Raw genomic sequence first — 18465 nt, forward strand, 5'->3', positions numbered from 1 at the left:
AATCCAATATCGACTCCAATATCCGGAATTTGCAGGTCATCTTCAGTTATATATTAAACTCCTCCGAGATAATGCAGAGATCTCTATAACGACATCGGTAAGTAAACTGTCTGCAACGAAATACCGATAATTGCCTTGTCCGCCGTTGTTTTAAAGAGTTGTATACCTCGCGAAGTACTTGAAAGGAAATTCACGATAAATGTATTAGCAGCTGCAGGCAGCCGCGCGCGCGGATACATGGTGTTTTTCCTTTATATCTTTTAATTTAAACAATGTGCTTTTTACTCTGCATGCTCTGTATTCACTACAAGAGCTGACACTGATCTTGGAAGCTTAAAAAAATAATAATGATGAGAACCAGAAATAGTGCTAGTATGGTGATTATTGTTCTGTTGGACATTGTGCCAAGCATCGCGTAAGCTTAGCTAATTTCTGAAAAGCAAAAGTGACATGTACATGGTAATTGCGATCATGTACCTAAAGTACTTTGTCAAGGATAAAGAGATACTTTAATATTTGAAAAATTACATACGTGTACCAAAATTGACAATGCAATTGTTCCACATTCGTAGTGCTCGATATTAACTGGTTAATTAATAATAAATACGGCAAAGTTTATACTATTGATCGCTGGAGCGACCGTTTTAGGATCAGTTGGACAGAAAACAATATATATTTTGTGTTAAGCCATTTCAAACGTAAACAAGTAGTCTGTCCAAGAAGAAAAATGCTTTTTACTATTTTTCAATATCTCTTTTCATTCCAAAGATGTTCAAGCTTTACAAATATGCAAATTAGCCAAGTGATAACGTCATAAACTCAACCAAACTTTGATCAAACATGATGAAGAAAGATATATCTCAACCAATTTGTATCAGAAATGTTAAAATATATGTTAGGTTAAGTTCATGGCCTTTTACAGCTATAGGCGTGTTTCCTGTAGATCTATTAGCCTACTAAGTTTCAATGGTCTCTGCAGCAATCGCAAACTGCCCAAGATAGCTCTATTTATATACTTCATGTATTATTGGGTTGCGTGTATGACATCATCAGTCCTGTCATTTACATATTTTTCACATTTTTCAAACTTTATATCCCCAGAACTAATGAAGATATTTCCAAAGGGTAAACTGGGTTTTTAACCTTTTGTGGAATTCTAATGTGCATGTATGTGATAGACCTAAAAACTCAAGGGTGAAAGATTTCATCACAGTAGTACTTAAAAAGTCTAAATAAGTAATCATATTGCCTGAAATAGGCAATTCTTTTGTTTTTCAAATTAGCCAAATAGTGAAACAAAAGAACATTTACAGTACCAAGAAATTCAGAAAGTTTTCTTCATAATGTAAGTGGTAATACATTTTTCACCTGGGTGGAGAGACAAGAGTTAACCGTCTGGCTTACGCCAGAAGTGGTAAACCAGACCTCTTAATCCAAAAAAATTGTTATCATTATGCCTTCTTTTTGCAGTTTTCCAGCACAGAAATACATCTTATGGAGTCTGAGTTGCAAATGTCCGTCATTCAATATACAGTTTTTTGCTGATAGAAGGACAATGCTATAACATATCTATACCAAATCAAGACTACTACTATGGAAATATCTTCAAGGCATTTAAAATACATAAGAACGTTTGTCTGTTAGATGCAAGGCAGGTTTCTCAACTCTCATCTGATCCACACTGGCTTCCCACATGGCTCCAATTGTCGCAAAGAAGACTCACGAAGGACCATCACAGAATTCATTGTCACCAAGGCAACACAAAACGTTCACCTTTGAGATAAAGGAGACATTTGTGCGGCAAAGTGTTATGATGTCACTTTGGTTTGTCTTCAGTTTTGGTTCTATTATATCAAACAAGTACATTTTATCAACACTAGATGGCGATGCTGGCATACTTGGAGAAACCCAGATGGTGTGTTCTGTGCTTTTTGGAGCACTCAAGATGTATCTGCCATGTTGTTTGTTCCATCGGACTTCAGGCCATCATCAAGATGGACATAGATTTTATTTTTTTCGTAACATGGCAATTTTGGGTTGGATGAGGTGATTATTTTTACTATTGTCTTAATTGATTAGTGCTGTTGGTCCTCTCCATGGGATACAGCTGTTTTTCTCCTGACATTTGGCTATTTAGGGAGCAGTATAAAGGAAGAAGACCCATTGCCTTATTTTGCACATACCATTCTTTTTACTGATCCCAAACTATCTAAGTGTCTCACTCTGGAATAGATCACGAGTAACCTAGCAACATAATATAGGTTTCTCACTGTACATTCAGGGCTTGAAAAAAACTCGAATTCCAGCTTGCCCTTGTGAAAGGTAGCTCTCAAATTTTGCTTGCCCTGGACAAATCTTAGTTTGCTCTTTCAATGATTTAGCTGGCAGACGACTTGCCTGATCCCTTGTCCATTGGGCAAGGGAGAATGAAAAACTACTTGCCCAGAAGAGAAGTCTACTTGTTCTGGATGACTGGACAGCACTTTTTTCAAGCCCTACACGTACGCTCAGTTCTATTCCTGTGGAGGAGATGCAATGACCCTGGCCAGGGTGCAAATCTGAAATGGTCACTGCACTTCCCATGGAGGGTGTAAGGAAGAGAGATCTAAATGAGACTGGAATTACTTATTTATAGGGAATGTATTTACTGATGCCATTGTTTATATTTTCTCCCCATGAGCATTTGCCTTTGCTGAGAAAAGGCATTAAACTAGATATAAATTGACTCCAAACCATCAAAGAGCGCTTCAATTTTAAGTAGTAATTCAAATTGGTGATTTGAGCTTTTAGCTCTTTGCAGTTAACTTAAGTTGAAGGAGATATTGGCTTTCAAACACTGATAAACGTTTGGCTGGAAAAATTCTAAGTCCTGAATCTTTCTAGAATCTGGAGGTTAAAAACCTCTGTCACACAAAAAGTACTTATTGATTGTCCTGGGCTCAGATTTCTTGGGATGTACATGTACTAATACCATTCTCGCTCAGAGTTAAATTTTTTTTTTTTATATAGCTTGATCCAGTCCTTATGCAAAATTGTGAAGTAGTATTTTGAGCAAAGATTTCCCCAGTGTCGTGAAAAAGGTTGCAGATCTGAATCATCATTGTCTTAACAGCTGTACAATAGGTATACCGTAATCATGAAGCAAACCAGTGAAGAGATTTACACAAATAATAAATTAAGGGATGTTCTTTTGACGTGCCACTAAAACATTTGTTAGATTGAGGAGGCTATTTAATAGCATTAACTAGTGGTGGATAATATTGGGAAGCCACTGCAATGGTGCTACATCCAAGAGTGGTTCCTACCAGAGTACATGTTTAAGTTTGGCTATAATCCATGGATACAAAACTTTCATTGATATCATATCATTTTATGTGCATTTTACAAGCCAACACCCCTGGGTCAGAGATTCAATCTTGTTAGACCTGGTCCAACCTAGTCTCCTTTGCAGCCGTTATTAGGGTCATCACATAATGCATCTCCCCCACTAACGGCTACTTAAATCTGAACCGCACTTGTTTTCCTTTGTTTAGAGTTCAGGTGATGACTACAGAATGCACCAATCATGCGATGCCTATTGCTCGTGTTGAAACCAATCATGTATCAGTAGTTTGTCAATGACATCAGTTTCCCATGTAAATTCACCACCTCCTTTACGAGATTTTGCCAGACATCTCAGAGATATCCTATGGATCTAACTCCAAAAAAAATAGTAGAAAGTTGCTCTAGGTGCTTGATTTGTTTGTTGGCTTCCCACAAGAATAACAAAATCTTCAGTTAGTGGGGGAGATGCGATGTGTGACGACTCTAGTAACGGCTGCGAGGGAGGGTCCAACCACCACTGACAGTAATTGCATGGAATAACTTTTTCAGTTTTAAAAGGGAACGCTCAATGAACTTGGCTGATTTCTTATTCAGTTACATCAGATCTCCATAGCAATTTTGATTTAATTTCGAATTTCAAAGTTTTTTTTCTTCTATTTCTTTTCCCAGGTTTGCAACAATAGTGTGTTCCCTCATTACTTTGAAGTATGTAGCTGTTTCTTTCTCTGAAACTATTAAGTCTTCTGCACCAATTTTCACTGCAATAATTGCTTGGCTTATGCTAGGTGAGTATCTCACTGACTTATATCAGACTATTAACCTTTTATCAATAATAAGTGTTTTCAAAATCCAGTGAAAACGTGCCAGGCTTTAAAGATTGAGATAAGTTGAATTTGCCATTTGTTTAAAACTAAGCAAAATGTTTTTGCCTGTAAATGAGCAGCTCCATATTGAATTCCTTTTTCACTTTATCAATATCATCATTTCGTCATGTGCCTGTTAAAGGACTTCTCTGACTATCAAAATTTACGTTCTTAGAACAATTCTTTTTGTACTGAAGATAAAAATTGGGTGAAGGGTAGGGGTGTATAGAATACAGTCAATCCTTCCTGACACCTCACTCAACCTTACAGTCAGTTCACTTGGTGCCAAAGAAACTTAGTCGCTTGTTTAGAAAGCTGCACCTCTATAATAATGACACATCCATAGTGTGGACACTCATATTTACACTTTTGGTACTTAGCGTTGGCAGAAGTGATTGTTACCTGGGAAACTATCCGACAATCTTTTGCCACATTTACTGAATATGTGTATCTGAATTTTGATCCACGCTTTCACCTGGCATGAAATAATTGCTGTTGGCACTTCAAGACAACATTTTCTTTTGAGAGCTTGCCTGTGAAAATGTCAACTGCCCTTACTTGAGATAATAATTAAACATTTGCTTTTTAATACTACCAAATTCTGAGAACTCAGATTTTAAGTTTAAGACGAGTATGATAGCTACTCAAGGCAGTGATATCCATGACCTTGCTCACAAATTTTGTCATGTTGTGTTACAGGGGACAACTCAAGTCTATTTGTAAACCTTTCTCTTATTCCCATTATGGCTGGCCTCTCACTTTGTACCGCTACTGAGCTCAGCTTTAACATGGTTGGATTTGTTTCTGCTCTTTTGAATAACGTTATGGATTGGTGAGTTGCTTCAGACATTATAACTCAGAATTTTTAATCAGCACATTTCTACTTGATTGAACATTGTGGCATTCCATAAATCTTTTAGTGTTTCAGCTGCAGCTCTTATTCAAGAGTGGCATGGCAATATTATTTGAAGGTGTTCTTTAAGAAATCGTTATGATAACATTTGTCAATGATGAACAAGGAAATGTTATCAACAAATCAGTAATACAAATGAATGTATAGAAGACCATATATTTGAACTGCGGAGAAAGGTATGAAGACATGACTGATCATTGCAGTTGTACACAACTTAAGCAGTTGTGAAATTAAAGCCTGAAAAAATATTCAGGCCTGAATGGGATTCGAACCCATGACCTCTATGATACCAGTGCAGTGCTCTACCAGCTGAACTATCAAGCCATCTGGGAGCTGGTCACGTCGTGAGTTTGTAATAGACCCGTAGATGGTGAAGATACAAATGATAATAATGTGCTCTCCCGTTCTCTGATTGGCTACACTACTTACTATCTATTCTGTAGTAGATAGTGAGTAGCATAGCGTTGTGCAGTTGTTAACAAACCGGCAACCGCTTCTTTGCATTTTTGAAGTGTCTATGAAGAAGTTTTGAACAACTAGGAGATTTATACTTTGCTGAACAATAATAGATTATTCGTTCTCGATTCCTATGAGTGATAGTTGACTCGGGTTATGCCTTCATCAACTATCAGGCAATAGAAATCTCGAGTTCATAATGTAATTTTTGAATAGAAATACAGTTTTTAGCTAATCAGCACACATATTTTCTTTGAGCTATTTTTTAAAAGTTATTAATAAAAAATTAATGTTATTCATTTTGTCATGAACTTGGAATTAAAAAGAAAAAATCTTAACCACAAGCCTGGTATCCAGAGGGACCTACAATAGTTACCCATTTAAAAGCTAATTACAGTTGACAAACTGGACTGCACTACTGATGGACTGTATAAAGAATGTTCATGACGAAGTTGAAGATCCTTAATTTACAGACTGGAATTAAGAAATCAAATTTTTCCCTTATTTCACAGCTTTCAGAATGTTTTTTCAAAGAAGCTTCTTAGCAGCGATCATCCTTACAGGTAAGAGTTGAGACCTTCCTTTGCTAAAGTGGACCATGGTGACCTGAGCACTGTCCACCTCCCAGAATTGACTGAATGAGGGATTGTTCATACTCTATTATTCATTACATAGTTTGATCAAACAGGGATAGGGATGAGCAGAAGTAAGTGAAGTTGAAAGAGGGATTGCTTTCTTCTTGCAACAGGAAACCACCCTGACCTTACCCAATAACATTATTTTTTTTGCTAGGATGGGGTCATCATTTACCAAGATAACAAATTTCATCTGACCCTGTTTTTGGCATTCAATTTTCTTTGAAACCAAACATAACGAAAAAATTATAACTGACAAAGAATCAAGAAAATGCAGTCAAGCAAAAGTGTTATCAAAAATCCTTTTGTCCTTCTAGTCCACCAGAACTTCAGTTTTATACAAGTGTTGCTGCTATTGCTGTTCAACTTCCTTTCTGGTTCTTTCTAGTAAGTATAATTTTTCTTGAAGATAAGTATGACTGGAACAAGAATGGAATCTCTGTTTTGCATGATACATGTTGTGATAGTTTATTAGATTATTTAGTATCTTGTCAAGCATGACTGAAAATGAACGATTTATTCCATAAACGCAACAAAATTTATAACAATATTCATCTGCTTTTCGACCCGAACGTCCAGCTCACGTTTTTTCGTTTACAACATGTCATCACTCGGACCTAGTCTCCACTCGGTAAATAGGCAACGCGCCTTACACAAAATGAACACAAAATTTCAGTTCGGAACATCCTCCCGCCCGATGCAGGGAGTGCATCACTACATGTAACTTGTCAACCAAGTTCAATAGAGTTCAACTAAAATGTTCAACCAGGTCTCATAAAGTTCAATTAAGTTCAGCAGCTAAGTCAGCATCAGAGCTTTCAAACAGGTGTAACCGCTGTACTGGACGACGGGTAAGACTTCCAGATGAGGTCCGCAGGGTAACGGACCGGACAAGACCGTCACGGCCTGTGTGGGTGTCTTCCACTCGTGCACGTGACCACTGACCCTGAGCTACGCGATCCTCACTTACTAGGACCAAGTCACCTTTGCAGATTTCACGACCAATCTTGTACCATTTCTTGAGAGGTGTCAGGGATTTTAGGTACTCTGCATGCCAACGCTTCCAAAATCCATTTACAAGCTTCTGGTGATACTGAAAACGTTTGGTGAGGGCTCTTGAGGTCTGTTCTGAAACATGAGTGTCTTTAGTCGGACACGCTTGAAGATTCCTGCCAATCAAAATCTGTGCAGGGGTAATCACACTGTAGTCATCAGGGTCTGCACCAAGGTAAGTAAGAGGACGACTGTTCAGCTGTGCTTCAATTTCAGCTAAAATAGTAGTTAACTGCTCGGCATCCAACATTGCTTTGGCAAATAGTTTCTTCAGTGGCGTCTTGACACTCTTTACAAGACGTTCATAAAAGCCACCCCACCATGGGGCTTTTTCCACAATGAACTTCCACTGAATCTTCTTTTCAGACAAAGCACTTTGGGTCTGGTCTGATTCCAATACTCTCCAACATCGCTGTAGCTCCTTGTTAGCAGCCTTAAAAGTTTTTGCATTATCTGACCAAATAATGCTGCACATTCCTCTTCTTGCAATCATCCGTCTAAGAGCAAGGAGAAATCGCTCAGTTGTCATATCACATACCAACTCCAAGTGTATTGCACGGGTAACTGCACATGTAAATAAACAGATATAGACTTTTTCACCACTGTCTTTCAAATACAAAGGACCAGCAAAGTCTAGACCCACGTTAGTGAACGGTGGTGCAGGCTTAATTCTGTCTTCAGGAAGTGGTGCCATCTGCTGACCAAAGGGTTTTGTTTGGTAATGGCGACAAATTAGACAGTTCCTTAGTGTCTGACGGACGGTCGATCGTCCCTTGATCACCCAAAATCTCTGTCGCAAAAGTGACAAAGTGTGTTCAACTCCAGCATGTAGTTCACGGCTGTGAATATCATCAATTAACAACTTAACAACAGGATGGTTAGAAGGCAGGATAATAGGATGTTTCTCCTCTTCTGGCAACAGTGACTTGTGAATTCTTCCTCCAACACGAAGAAAATGACTAGTCGGACACATAAACGGGTTTAAATTGGCAAGGTTGCTGTCCTTCACTGGACCATGCTGTTTACATGACGCAATTTCTTCAGGAAAACCTGCTTCTTGTACATGAGATATCAACCATTCTTCTGCATTTTGTATCTCTAAACCAGTTAAAGGGCTGTCAATTCTTTCCTCTTCTTTCACTCTTGAGTTGCTAACGAATCTTCTGATCCAAGCAACAGTTCTTAGCAAGCGACTATACTTGCTGAATCTTGTGAAGTCAATAAACGGCTCTTTGGGTTGCACAACACAACTGACACTAGCTTTACTCTTCCTCTCTGGGTTAACAATTTCACTGGAGGGTTTTGACCTTAAATCCTCGGGCCAATCTTTTTCGGACTCTTGCAACCAAGAGGGTCCTTTCCACCACAAATGACTCTCTCGTAACTGACTTGCAGATAAACCTCGGGTAGGTAGATCAGCTGGGTTCTGCGGTCCTGGACAATACCTCCAAACACTGGGATCCAGCAACGACTGAATTTCAATAACACGATTAGCAACAAATGGTTTCCACTGTGAGGCTGCTCCTCTAATCCAGTGTAACGTTGAAGAATTGTCTGTCCAACAAACAATGCGGCTAATGGGACAGTCTATTGCACCTTTGACATAGGTGCAAAGTCTAGCAGTAATTACAGCAGCCATCAACTCTAAGCGCGGTAGGGTAATCTTCCTTACAGGAGCCACTCGGGTCTTGGACATCACAAGACTGGTAGATACCCTTCCATCTTCACAAACAACTCTCAGATAAACTGCAGAGGCATAAGCAACTTCTGACGCATCACCAAATGCATGTAGCTCTACTTTGGGGTTCTGACCTAATGGCAAATCAGTGTAACATCTAGAAATTTGAAGGTGTCCAAGTTCAGAAATCTCTTGAACCCACTGATTCCATTTCGATGAGACTTCCATGGGAATTTCCTCATCCCATCCAACACCCTTGGTCCACAAGCTTTGAAGAATTAATTTTGACCTCACTGAAAAGGGTGCGATTAGACCAATCGGATCAAATACATGTATCTTTGCTGCTAAAGACGCCACCTTTCTTTTAGTGTACACTGTCTTTGATCTCGACTTAACAATGTCCACATCAATTGTAAAGACAAGGTTGTCAGTAAGTGTATTCCACTTTAATCCTAATGCTTTTGTGATTGGATGTGCTTCTGCTAGATCACTTTCCAGGCTGACAAGACTAACTGCTGCTCTGTCCCTCTCTGGTATGGCCTCCATAAGCTCAGATGAATTGCTTGACCATTTTGTCAAATTAAAGGCAGCTTTCTGCATAAGCTCAGTAGCACTTCGCTGTAATTTCAGCATTTCCTGCACATTGTCTCTCCCTGAAGCAAAGTCATCAACATAAGTGTTCCTCAAGATTTCATTTGATGCAACAGGGAATGTTTCTTTACACCTTTTCACATGCTCTTGAATAGTGCCAATGGCAAGAAACGGACTGGAAACAACTCCAAATGTGACCCTTGTCATTCTGTAAATCTTAGGCGTGGCCTTGGGGTCCAAATCTCTCCACAGATACCGGTGTGAATCTCTGTCTTCTTCTTTTAACCGAATCTGCAAGAACATCTTCTCTATGTCACCCATGATACCAACATAATTCTTTCGAAAACGCAGAAGAATTCCGACCAAATCTGGCTGTAATGCTGGGCCTGGCTCTAAGCAGCTGTTCAGAGAGACACCATTGCTATCTTTCGCTGATGCATCAAACACAACTCTTGTCTTGGTTGTCTGCTTGTCTTCCCTGATGATCGCATGATGAGGGAGATAGAACACCGGACGCCCATCTGTTGGTGTAATTTCATCACAAGGTACTTCTTCAGCAACACCGTTCTCAACATACTTGTTAATCGCTTCTCTGTACGATGCAGCTTTCACTGGCTCATGGAGCAGCTTCTTTTCTAGATTGTACAACCTACTTTCCGCTTGCCGGTAATTATCTTTCAATGAAATGCAATCTTCCTTCCATGGTAAGGATACTTCATAGCGACCATCCTTGTATGTTAGTGTCTCTTTAAACTTCTTCAAGACCACATCTTCTGCATGAGTAGTAGAAATTGAACTTTCAGCAAGTCTGACACCAATGGACTCCAAATCCCAGAACTTTTGAAGTGTTTCATTCAATTGTTCTTCAACACTAATTTGAACATTCATAGACACAGTGCATTCTTGGCCATGACCACCTGTTGGCCCACAGAAGACCCAACCCAAAGTTGTGCGAACTGCAACTGGCTCACGGGAACCCCCTCTTACAATGTCTCTTGTCACAAAGGAATAATAGAAATCCAAGCCAATAAGCACATCAATCTCTTGTTCCTCTCTAGGGAATTCTTCAGGAAATGCTATGTTTCGAAGGTGACACCATCTTGTTGGATGAATATCCACAGCTTCAGCTGGCCGGCATATTACTGGTGTAGTAAGTGCCTCAATACATTGAGGCTGTCCAGATTTGTCAATAGGTGCCACAGTAAACGCAGTTCTCTTCCGCAAAGTGCTCTTGGTGGCCTCTCCACCAAATCCAGAAACAGCAATTTTGACACTCTTCCTATCAAGACCAAGCTCATCAATTACACTCTGCCGAACAAATGACGTTTGAGAACCAGGATCAAAGAAACATCTCACAACTTTTGAACACCCATTTGATCCACACAAAATAGCTGGTATGGTCTGCAGGATCACTTTTCCACCTGAGCTCACTGCAACAGAATTTGCCACAACTGAGGACGGCAAAGCAGGACCTGACGACCAGGATAGTAATTCCGGGGCTGATTCCACCTTGACTTCTTCCAAGGGAGGACGAGCTGAATCCTGATGCAGGAGACTGTGATGTCTACCTTGGCAATGCTTGCATGGAGGTTTCTGGCACACTTCGGCTCTATGACCAGGTTCAAGGCATCGGAAACACAGGCCTTTAGACGTTGCTTTTCTGAATCTTTCTTTCACAGGTAATGACAGAAAAGTGACACATGACTTCAAACCATGGTTTTTGTAGCAAATGACACACTTGCCCTCTTGCGTTGCCGCACATAATGCAGAGGTGGATAATTTTTGTGACCGGTTAAACTTGAAACGGTTTTCATGATTTCCAAGATTTTCCTTTGCCGGAGCTTTGGAATCAAGAGAAGGAGGCTGTGAAGACTCTTTAGCTCTTATCAATTGCTCCAAGAAAGTAAACAGTATTTTCACTTCCACACAGTCCTGTTTAGCTTTCTCCTCATTAAGCTCCAATTCCCATTTTTCCACAACTTTTTTTGGCAGCTTGTCAACTATTAGAGGCACAAGAACTGGAGCCAAAGTTTCAGAATTAAACTTTTCACCAAAGGACTCAACAGAGCGAACGTGACCTATCACTTCATCGTAGAATTTACGCATGGAGGTTGCATCATCAGAGCTCAAACGTGGCAAATGGATCAAGGATCTTACATGTGCATCAAGTATTAACCTTGCATGCCCGAATCTTTCCTTCAAGATTTCCAAAACTGGCTTGTAATTCGCTTGTACCACTGCAAAACCTTTCACCGCTTCAGCAGCCGAACCCTTTAGCGATCTCATCAAGTACTCTAATTTTTGGACATCTGCCAACGACGGATTGTCAACCACTGAAACTTTTATCGACTGATAATAGGGTTGCCAGCTCAAAACATTTCCGTCAAAGGTTGGTAGATTAATCTTGGGTAGCTTAACTTGTACTTGAGAGGACGACTGGGATACGGGTGGATTGCTTCCTAACAATTGTGCTTCGGGAACTTGTTTACTTGCCAAATAACTTGTCATTTTGGCCATGCTTTCAATTACACGCGCTTCGTATTCATTATGGCTCTCACATTCCGCCTCGATCTCTTCATCCTCTAACATTGTGCACATCGTGGCTTGCACTTCCTGCAAGTCACTCCACTTACTTGCGACATTATCTTTCAACACTTGAACTCGTGCATAATTATCTTGTTGTGACAGGGCTTCGTCGATTAACTTCAACGTGTCTGTGACAGATTTTCTCAGGAATTTTCTCTTTTTCTTGATAGCTTCTAAATCTTTCGACATTTTGAAAGACCACAAATTTTACTAACCTCATATAATCGCAACAATTACAGGTCTGCACATTCACAGAAGTTCCTCTCGTTCAAAGTGCTGATGCAATACACATGTGGTTTGTTTGGCGCCAAATCGCCGATATGCGAAAACCAACTTCTTCGCAGTAATAAACGGATCCAACTCTCCTTTTGCTCGACCAATCGTCGAAACTGTCTCTCCAAATCCAATATCTGGCTCGAAGGACCATGAAAATGAACGATTTATTCCATAAACGCAACAAAATTTATAACAATATTCATCTGCTTTTCGACCCGAACGTCCAGCTCACGTTTTTTCGTTTACAACATGTCATCACTCGGACCTAGTCTCCACTCGGTAAATAGGCAACGCGCCTTACACAAAATGAACACAAAATTTCAGTTCGGAACAATGACCTTCCAGTCAAGAAGAGTAGCATTACTTATTACAGCAGTTTTCGTCAGCTTGTCACACAAATAAGGTTTAGTAATCAATTCTGCTTTGTTTCGAGTTATAAGACCCTTTTGTATTACTTGTACACCTTTATAAACAAATTAAAATGATGTTTGACTGCTGACTCATTCTGCAATATAGCTATTTCAAAGGTTCCCCTAATTTGACCATCAACAAAAGAGATAGATCCAATTAATTAATGTGTAACAAAGTAGAGTGACTCAATTGGCAGAATTGAGGCCAGCACTGAGACCTGAGTGTCTGTTTTTCTTTTACCTTCCTTTCTTTCAGGAGTGGCCTGGAGAAATCAAGTTAACAGAGAATAAATATTTGATTTTTATGTTTCTATTGAATGGATTCATGTTTTACATGCAAAGCCTCACAGCATTTGGATTGATGTCTCTTATATCCCCAGTTACATTTAGGTTAGTGTTTTGATGCTTTGTTTGGAGTCATTGACTTGACAAAGTTGCTTTATAGGGTGTTTTCACTCCGTGGCCAGCAACCATGCAAATATACTAGAGCAAAGAAAAGTGTTTACATAAGAAAAGACTGCAACTCCCACAAGATTGGCTTGGCACACCAACATTGCCGTCGTAACATTGTTTTGGAACACCAAATGAATATGGCTGTGGTGACGTCATGTGAAAACACTCTATTCTCAGAGGTGTATGCCTATCTCCCCCTAGAAGTATAAAAATACACTGGGAAACTGGCTAGAGAGCTGGGAGGGGGCGGCTACTGTGAATGACTATCATTATGTCGAGAGTGAGAAGCAACATTCCAGGTCACTTTGAGGTACAGATAGAAATCAGGTCTGTGGCTGCTTTGACCTGAACACTTTCTTTTGCTTTGGATCTAACACTTAACTGAGTGATTAACATCTATTTTCTCTCCTTTACAATCCATATAACATCAAGCAGATGTGGTGAGAATAAAGAAAACCTTTACTGATGGCTTAGGAATATTGTCTTGATGTACTGTTAAATTCTCACAACTATCATAAATTAAAGAAATATAGGACATAGGCAAAGATGATTATTTCTATATTTTGAGATGTGGTCTGAAAGAGTAAGCTGCTTTCTGTTTCAGTGTGTCGAACACAGTGAAGAGAGCCTTTCTAATTTGGCTGTCTGTATTGGTGTTTGGTAATGAGGTCACTGCCCTCAGTGCTGTAGGAACTGTTATGGTGACTTGTGGAGTCTTTCTTTACCAAAGAGCCAAGAATCACCAGAAACAGCTCAAAGAAAAGGACAGAGAAGACAAGGAACATGAAGAAGTCTAAACAAATGCCTTTGGTGTCGCATAAAGCAATCAGGCAATATCAATTTAAAGAGGCTGACATTGCAGAGCATCAGTCAGTCTGGCAGCTGAGAATTTGTTTTAAAGACTTATTGCGCGGTCATGACTGTGCCGTAAATGCAAATCAATATATGATTGTGCGCATTTGTGCATAAGACTGTAGTCAGACAGCTAAACATGCAGAGCTGTGGGTGATCTCACAGCAGGTCTGCACTTGATTGGACATACATGTACGCGACAAAATTCTCAGCTGCAGATATGCCTTCTCTCAAGTAAAGGGAAACTGAAGTAAGTAAGCTTTGTCAGGTCTGGGTGTGAGGAGTGCTAATACATTACTCTGTTAAAAGGGGTTAATGTGGGCATGAGTGGAATAATGAAGTGACTCATGGCAAATAATAATGTTTACATACTGTAAATCAGTAGACCCTCTCCAAGTTACCTTGTGTCTCTGTTTCAAAAAGAGTCTTTGTGCAAAACGTTTATGAAAATGAGTTTGATCTGCATGAAAAGTGGAACTCATTTTCATATGAATGGTTTTGCATATTCAACACTTAGTGTACATATAGAATTTCCGAGATTGAAAGTGACTTGAAAGAATAACCAAACAGGAGCTTATTTTCATCCTGTCCTTTTCAACCTAATTTTTAATGGGAGAAAACACCCATGGGTCCATTGTCCAACTTGTCAAGTAATGCTGACCCAGACATGTGCCTTTGAAAATAATTCATTAGCTTGGGAAATTTGAATTTTCTTTGCGATGAAGTGTTTAAGCTAGAGTGGATTTTTGGTGAATGTGCTGCTTCAGAAAATATTGATACCCCTCCCATGAAAGGATTTTTGGTTTCAAGCTTCCACCCTCTCAAAATTCCAGTTTAGTTTCACATTTTCTTGTAAAAAGGGTGGCTTTTGATTTGCCGTACTCTCCCTCAAAATTCGCAGTGACCATCCTTGGGGTTTCTTTTTCTTGTAACGAGTGTGTCCAAAAAATATTCAACCTGACCCTACAGAGGATCACTGGGAATTCCAGTGGATTGGGGAGAGGGGGTGGTGGTGGTGGTGGGAATCTCGAAGGCCAAACATTTGAAAGCAAAGTATGAAGTTAAACTGGAATTACTAGAGGGGTGGGAGAAGGGGTTAAACCATAACCTCTCTGGGAGGGTATGGGTTTTTCTGAAGTAGCATGAGGTGTCTTTTAATGTACATGTATGGAGGATGAAAATGGGCCACTTTAGTAAGTTTGAATGGTGTTGATTGATTAACTAGACCAACAAAGGTGCTGGGTAATATTTCAATTCATTGTCAATAATCCTCCATCCAATATTATTTTTCTTTCTTGATCTGATTATTATTTCATGTGCACCCTTCCAAGAAAAACAAGCAGACCTATGTCCTTTGCTGATATTTCTTAGAAAGGGTTGTGTCAACTTGACGCACACAGGTGTGAAATTCCTGTGGATGTGCTGTTTACATCATTTAAAATGAATAAATTTTCCAATTCAGAGGTTAGGGGTCCTTCCCAAAATGGCGCCAAAAAACACAAGCTGTCCAATGAAATGAGAGACAAGACATGTTCTTAACACTTACAATGAAACAAATCTCTGTGCATGTATTGCAGACCTATGGATATTGGTTATATTTATAGGCGATTACCAGAATTCCTTTCATTTTTTCTCTGTTGTTTAAATTTTGAATTCCCAGTGGGGTTTAAATAACAATTACCCTAATTAACATAAGAAACAGAAAAAGGGAAGGATTCTGGTAGTTGTAGTCAAATGACGATAACATGCAGATCTGCTATTGGCGCCAGTCTTTGTTAAGGACAAGAATTGCGTACCAGTAACGTATGAAGAAACTTGTAATAATTAAGTACACAAATTTACAAAATTATGCTTTACTCTCCTTTCTAAAAGGATTTTCGGAAAATTTTCCAAAAAACAAAAAAAATGAATATAAAATGGTCTATTTCACCAAATATGGTAAGCACCCCAGATCCTTTCTTTTGGAAATTTTTTATGTTGCGGAACTTTATGAATGAAACATTGTGACATGATATATTGATGAAATACGAGTGAAAACTTTACTAAGTATGTTAATATAAATTTTCGTCTATATAGGCTTCAGAGCATTAGTGGAAAAAATATATTAGATATAAATTTTAACATCCTGCATATAAAATACTGCTAATAGGTGCTAATATTATTACTAACATGAGAAATGAAATATTATTTTATTTTGAAGTATGGACATCTGACTAAGCACATATTTTAGGGCCTATATTGTAAATAAAACAAGTTGAGTTTGTTTGATATTATTCTTGCTGATCATCTTTATTTCTACTCACTGTGACATCTGCCTTCAGCATCATGGTTACTTGCTTTTTGCTGGTAGAACCCATAAACATGCAAAAAAGAAAGAAAGATCAGGACCATTATTAGGCCATCTTGACCAAACAAGCTCCCGGCGGCAATGTTTTTTGTTTCCTGGTTCTTTGTAACCTTCGACGAGGAGTACCTTCCGATGAACTTGAAAAACCACGCAGCACGTGAAAAGACCCCTAAAGAATTTTACGTAAGACGGCGTCATTCAAAATCGTTCGCCATCAACTAAAACAACCTTTTTTCCTATTACAGTGCACTTTATAATTCCGTTTTCGTGCAGTGGGTTGTCGTATATCGTGATGTTCAGATGATATATACTAGTTACGCAATGCTTTCGAGTGGTATACCGTAGAATATCCCACAAGTCACTCGTATGTTCTTCGTACACACAAGCCTTTAGGCGAGTGTGCATACCAAGAAAATACAAGTGACGAAAAACCTTTGCATAACCATGCCATAGAAAATACATAGCCCCACACAATCAATGCGTTGCACGATGGGAAGTTTAGATGGACTACCAATTATTCCACGAGCGCGCGTTGGATATGAGATGGTAAATAGCAAACGAGGCGCGTGGTGCCGAGTTGGCTATAACCAATCTCATATCCAACAAGCGTGAATGGAATAATTGTTTTATTAAATTTAATTAAATTGTGAACGTTTCGAAATTGTAGCTGAATTTTACCTAAAAATTATCAGGCACTTGCGCGCGCGATCATTTCCATATGAGGTCAAACTGCAGTATATGAGCTGATAACCGTGATTTAGTTAGCCAGTCAGGACACTAGAAACGCAATATCCGAGGCTGAAAATTTAAGAACGACGAATATGCAACGGCTTTCTTGCATTCTGATTGGCTTTATTTTCTACGGCATGGTATAAGAAACTGTACCATACATAAAAAAGAAAATCTACATTAACACTCGTAACCATGCGATGGAAACGGAGCTTCCAATTTTCTTGTAAAGTTAGTGTTAAGCAGTCGACAAATTGAAAGTAATAGATGAATATGTACTAACCTAGCCAATGAGAAGGCCAGGAGCTGTTTCGTTTTTCCTTTTAGAGCACATTTCCACGCACCATTGTTACATTATGGCTACAGGACAAGGAAAGCACCTTGACTTTGATCGTTGATGGCACACGTTTGGGTGTGCAACAATCCTCATCTTAAGGATGACCAAGTCGGGCGGGGGCTAGCTCCTCCACTGACTGCAACTGTAAAAGTGTAACCACAAGAAACAAAAGTCAACTTCTTGTCCTCCAAAACTTTTACCACCCGTTAAAACGGAAGTATTCTTTCCAGAATTTAGGGTTATTAGTCAGTAGGTGATATGCTTCTGGTCAGTATTAAAGGTTTCGGTGTTGGGCTATTTTAAATATTTCATCACAAAGCTATATAGAAGAAAGAAAAGTGCACATTTTAGAACGAAGGAAATTAAAGTTTAATAATGTTAGCAATTCATCATGTCATTTGTGTGAAGACCTCTAACTGTTTCCTAAATACTTCTAGAAACGCAGAGGACACAGTCCCCTCTTAATTACTGTTCGTTCAGATAGCCTATAGGTGACTGAACATTTGACTCGATTCTCGATGTTAAACGTGTGATATTTCTCACCAATAGCCATTGTTCCATTTTCACCGCCCAAGCTGTGAGGAAACGAGTAAAGGAGTGGGTGGGTTCGAAAATACTAGAATGGCTTCTTCCTTTCAGCATTTCAGGCTGCCTTAGCTGACAAACTACACCCAAGCAACATGAGAACTGTTGGTTTGCATTGTAGCGAAACCACTTCCTGACAGATTCTGTGGTTTGAAATTAAATGAGGAATGGAAGCTATGTTTATATTCGGATTATAGCCACCATATATTTACCACTTGATTTGAGCGCCCAAACTCTAATTTCTGCCATTAAACTGTAACTGCTGTTGAACCCTTTAAAAAGCTTATAAATGCCTCTGGTAAAAAAAAAAAAAAAAAAAAAAAAAACGCCTGATGTACCTGGCCGTTCCTTCAAACTGTCGATCGTCCACACCAACG

General features: G+C 39.2%; 1 protein-coding gene across 1 annotated transcript; it reads left to right on the plus strand.

The window, feature by feature from the left end:
* Nucleotides 1-8: 8 nt before the first annotated feature.
* On the plus strand, nucleotides 9-17134 carry LOC145481240 (solute carrier family 35 member E2A-like). The gene is made up of 8 exons (XM_081459689.1): nucleotides 9-97; nucleotides 1471-2046; nucleotides 3994-4109; nucleotides 4887-5019; nucleotides 6069-6119; nucleotides 6509-6578; nucleotides 13042-13175; nucleotides 13843-17134. The coding sequence occupies exons 2-8, from the start codon at nucleotides 1694-1696 to the stop codon at nucleotides 14033-14035; spliced, it is 1050 nt and encodes a 349-aa protein (XP_081315815.1). The 5' UTR covers nucleotides 9-97; nucleotides 1471-1693; the 3' UTR covers nucleotides 14036-17134.
* Nucleotides 17135-18465: the final 1331 nt, after the last annotated feature.

Source organism: Orbicella franksi, chromosome 3, assembly GCF_964199315.1.
Source record: "Orbicella franksi chromosome 3, jaOrbFran1.1, whole genome shotgun sequence".
In the NCBI taxonomy this organism is placed as follows: Eukaryota; Metazoa; Cnidaria; class Anthozoa; order Scleractinia; family Merulinidae; genus Orbicella; species Orbicella franksi.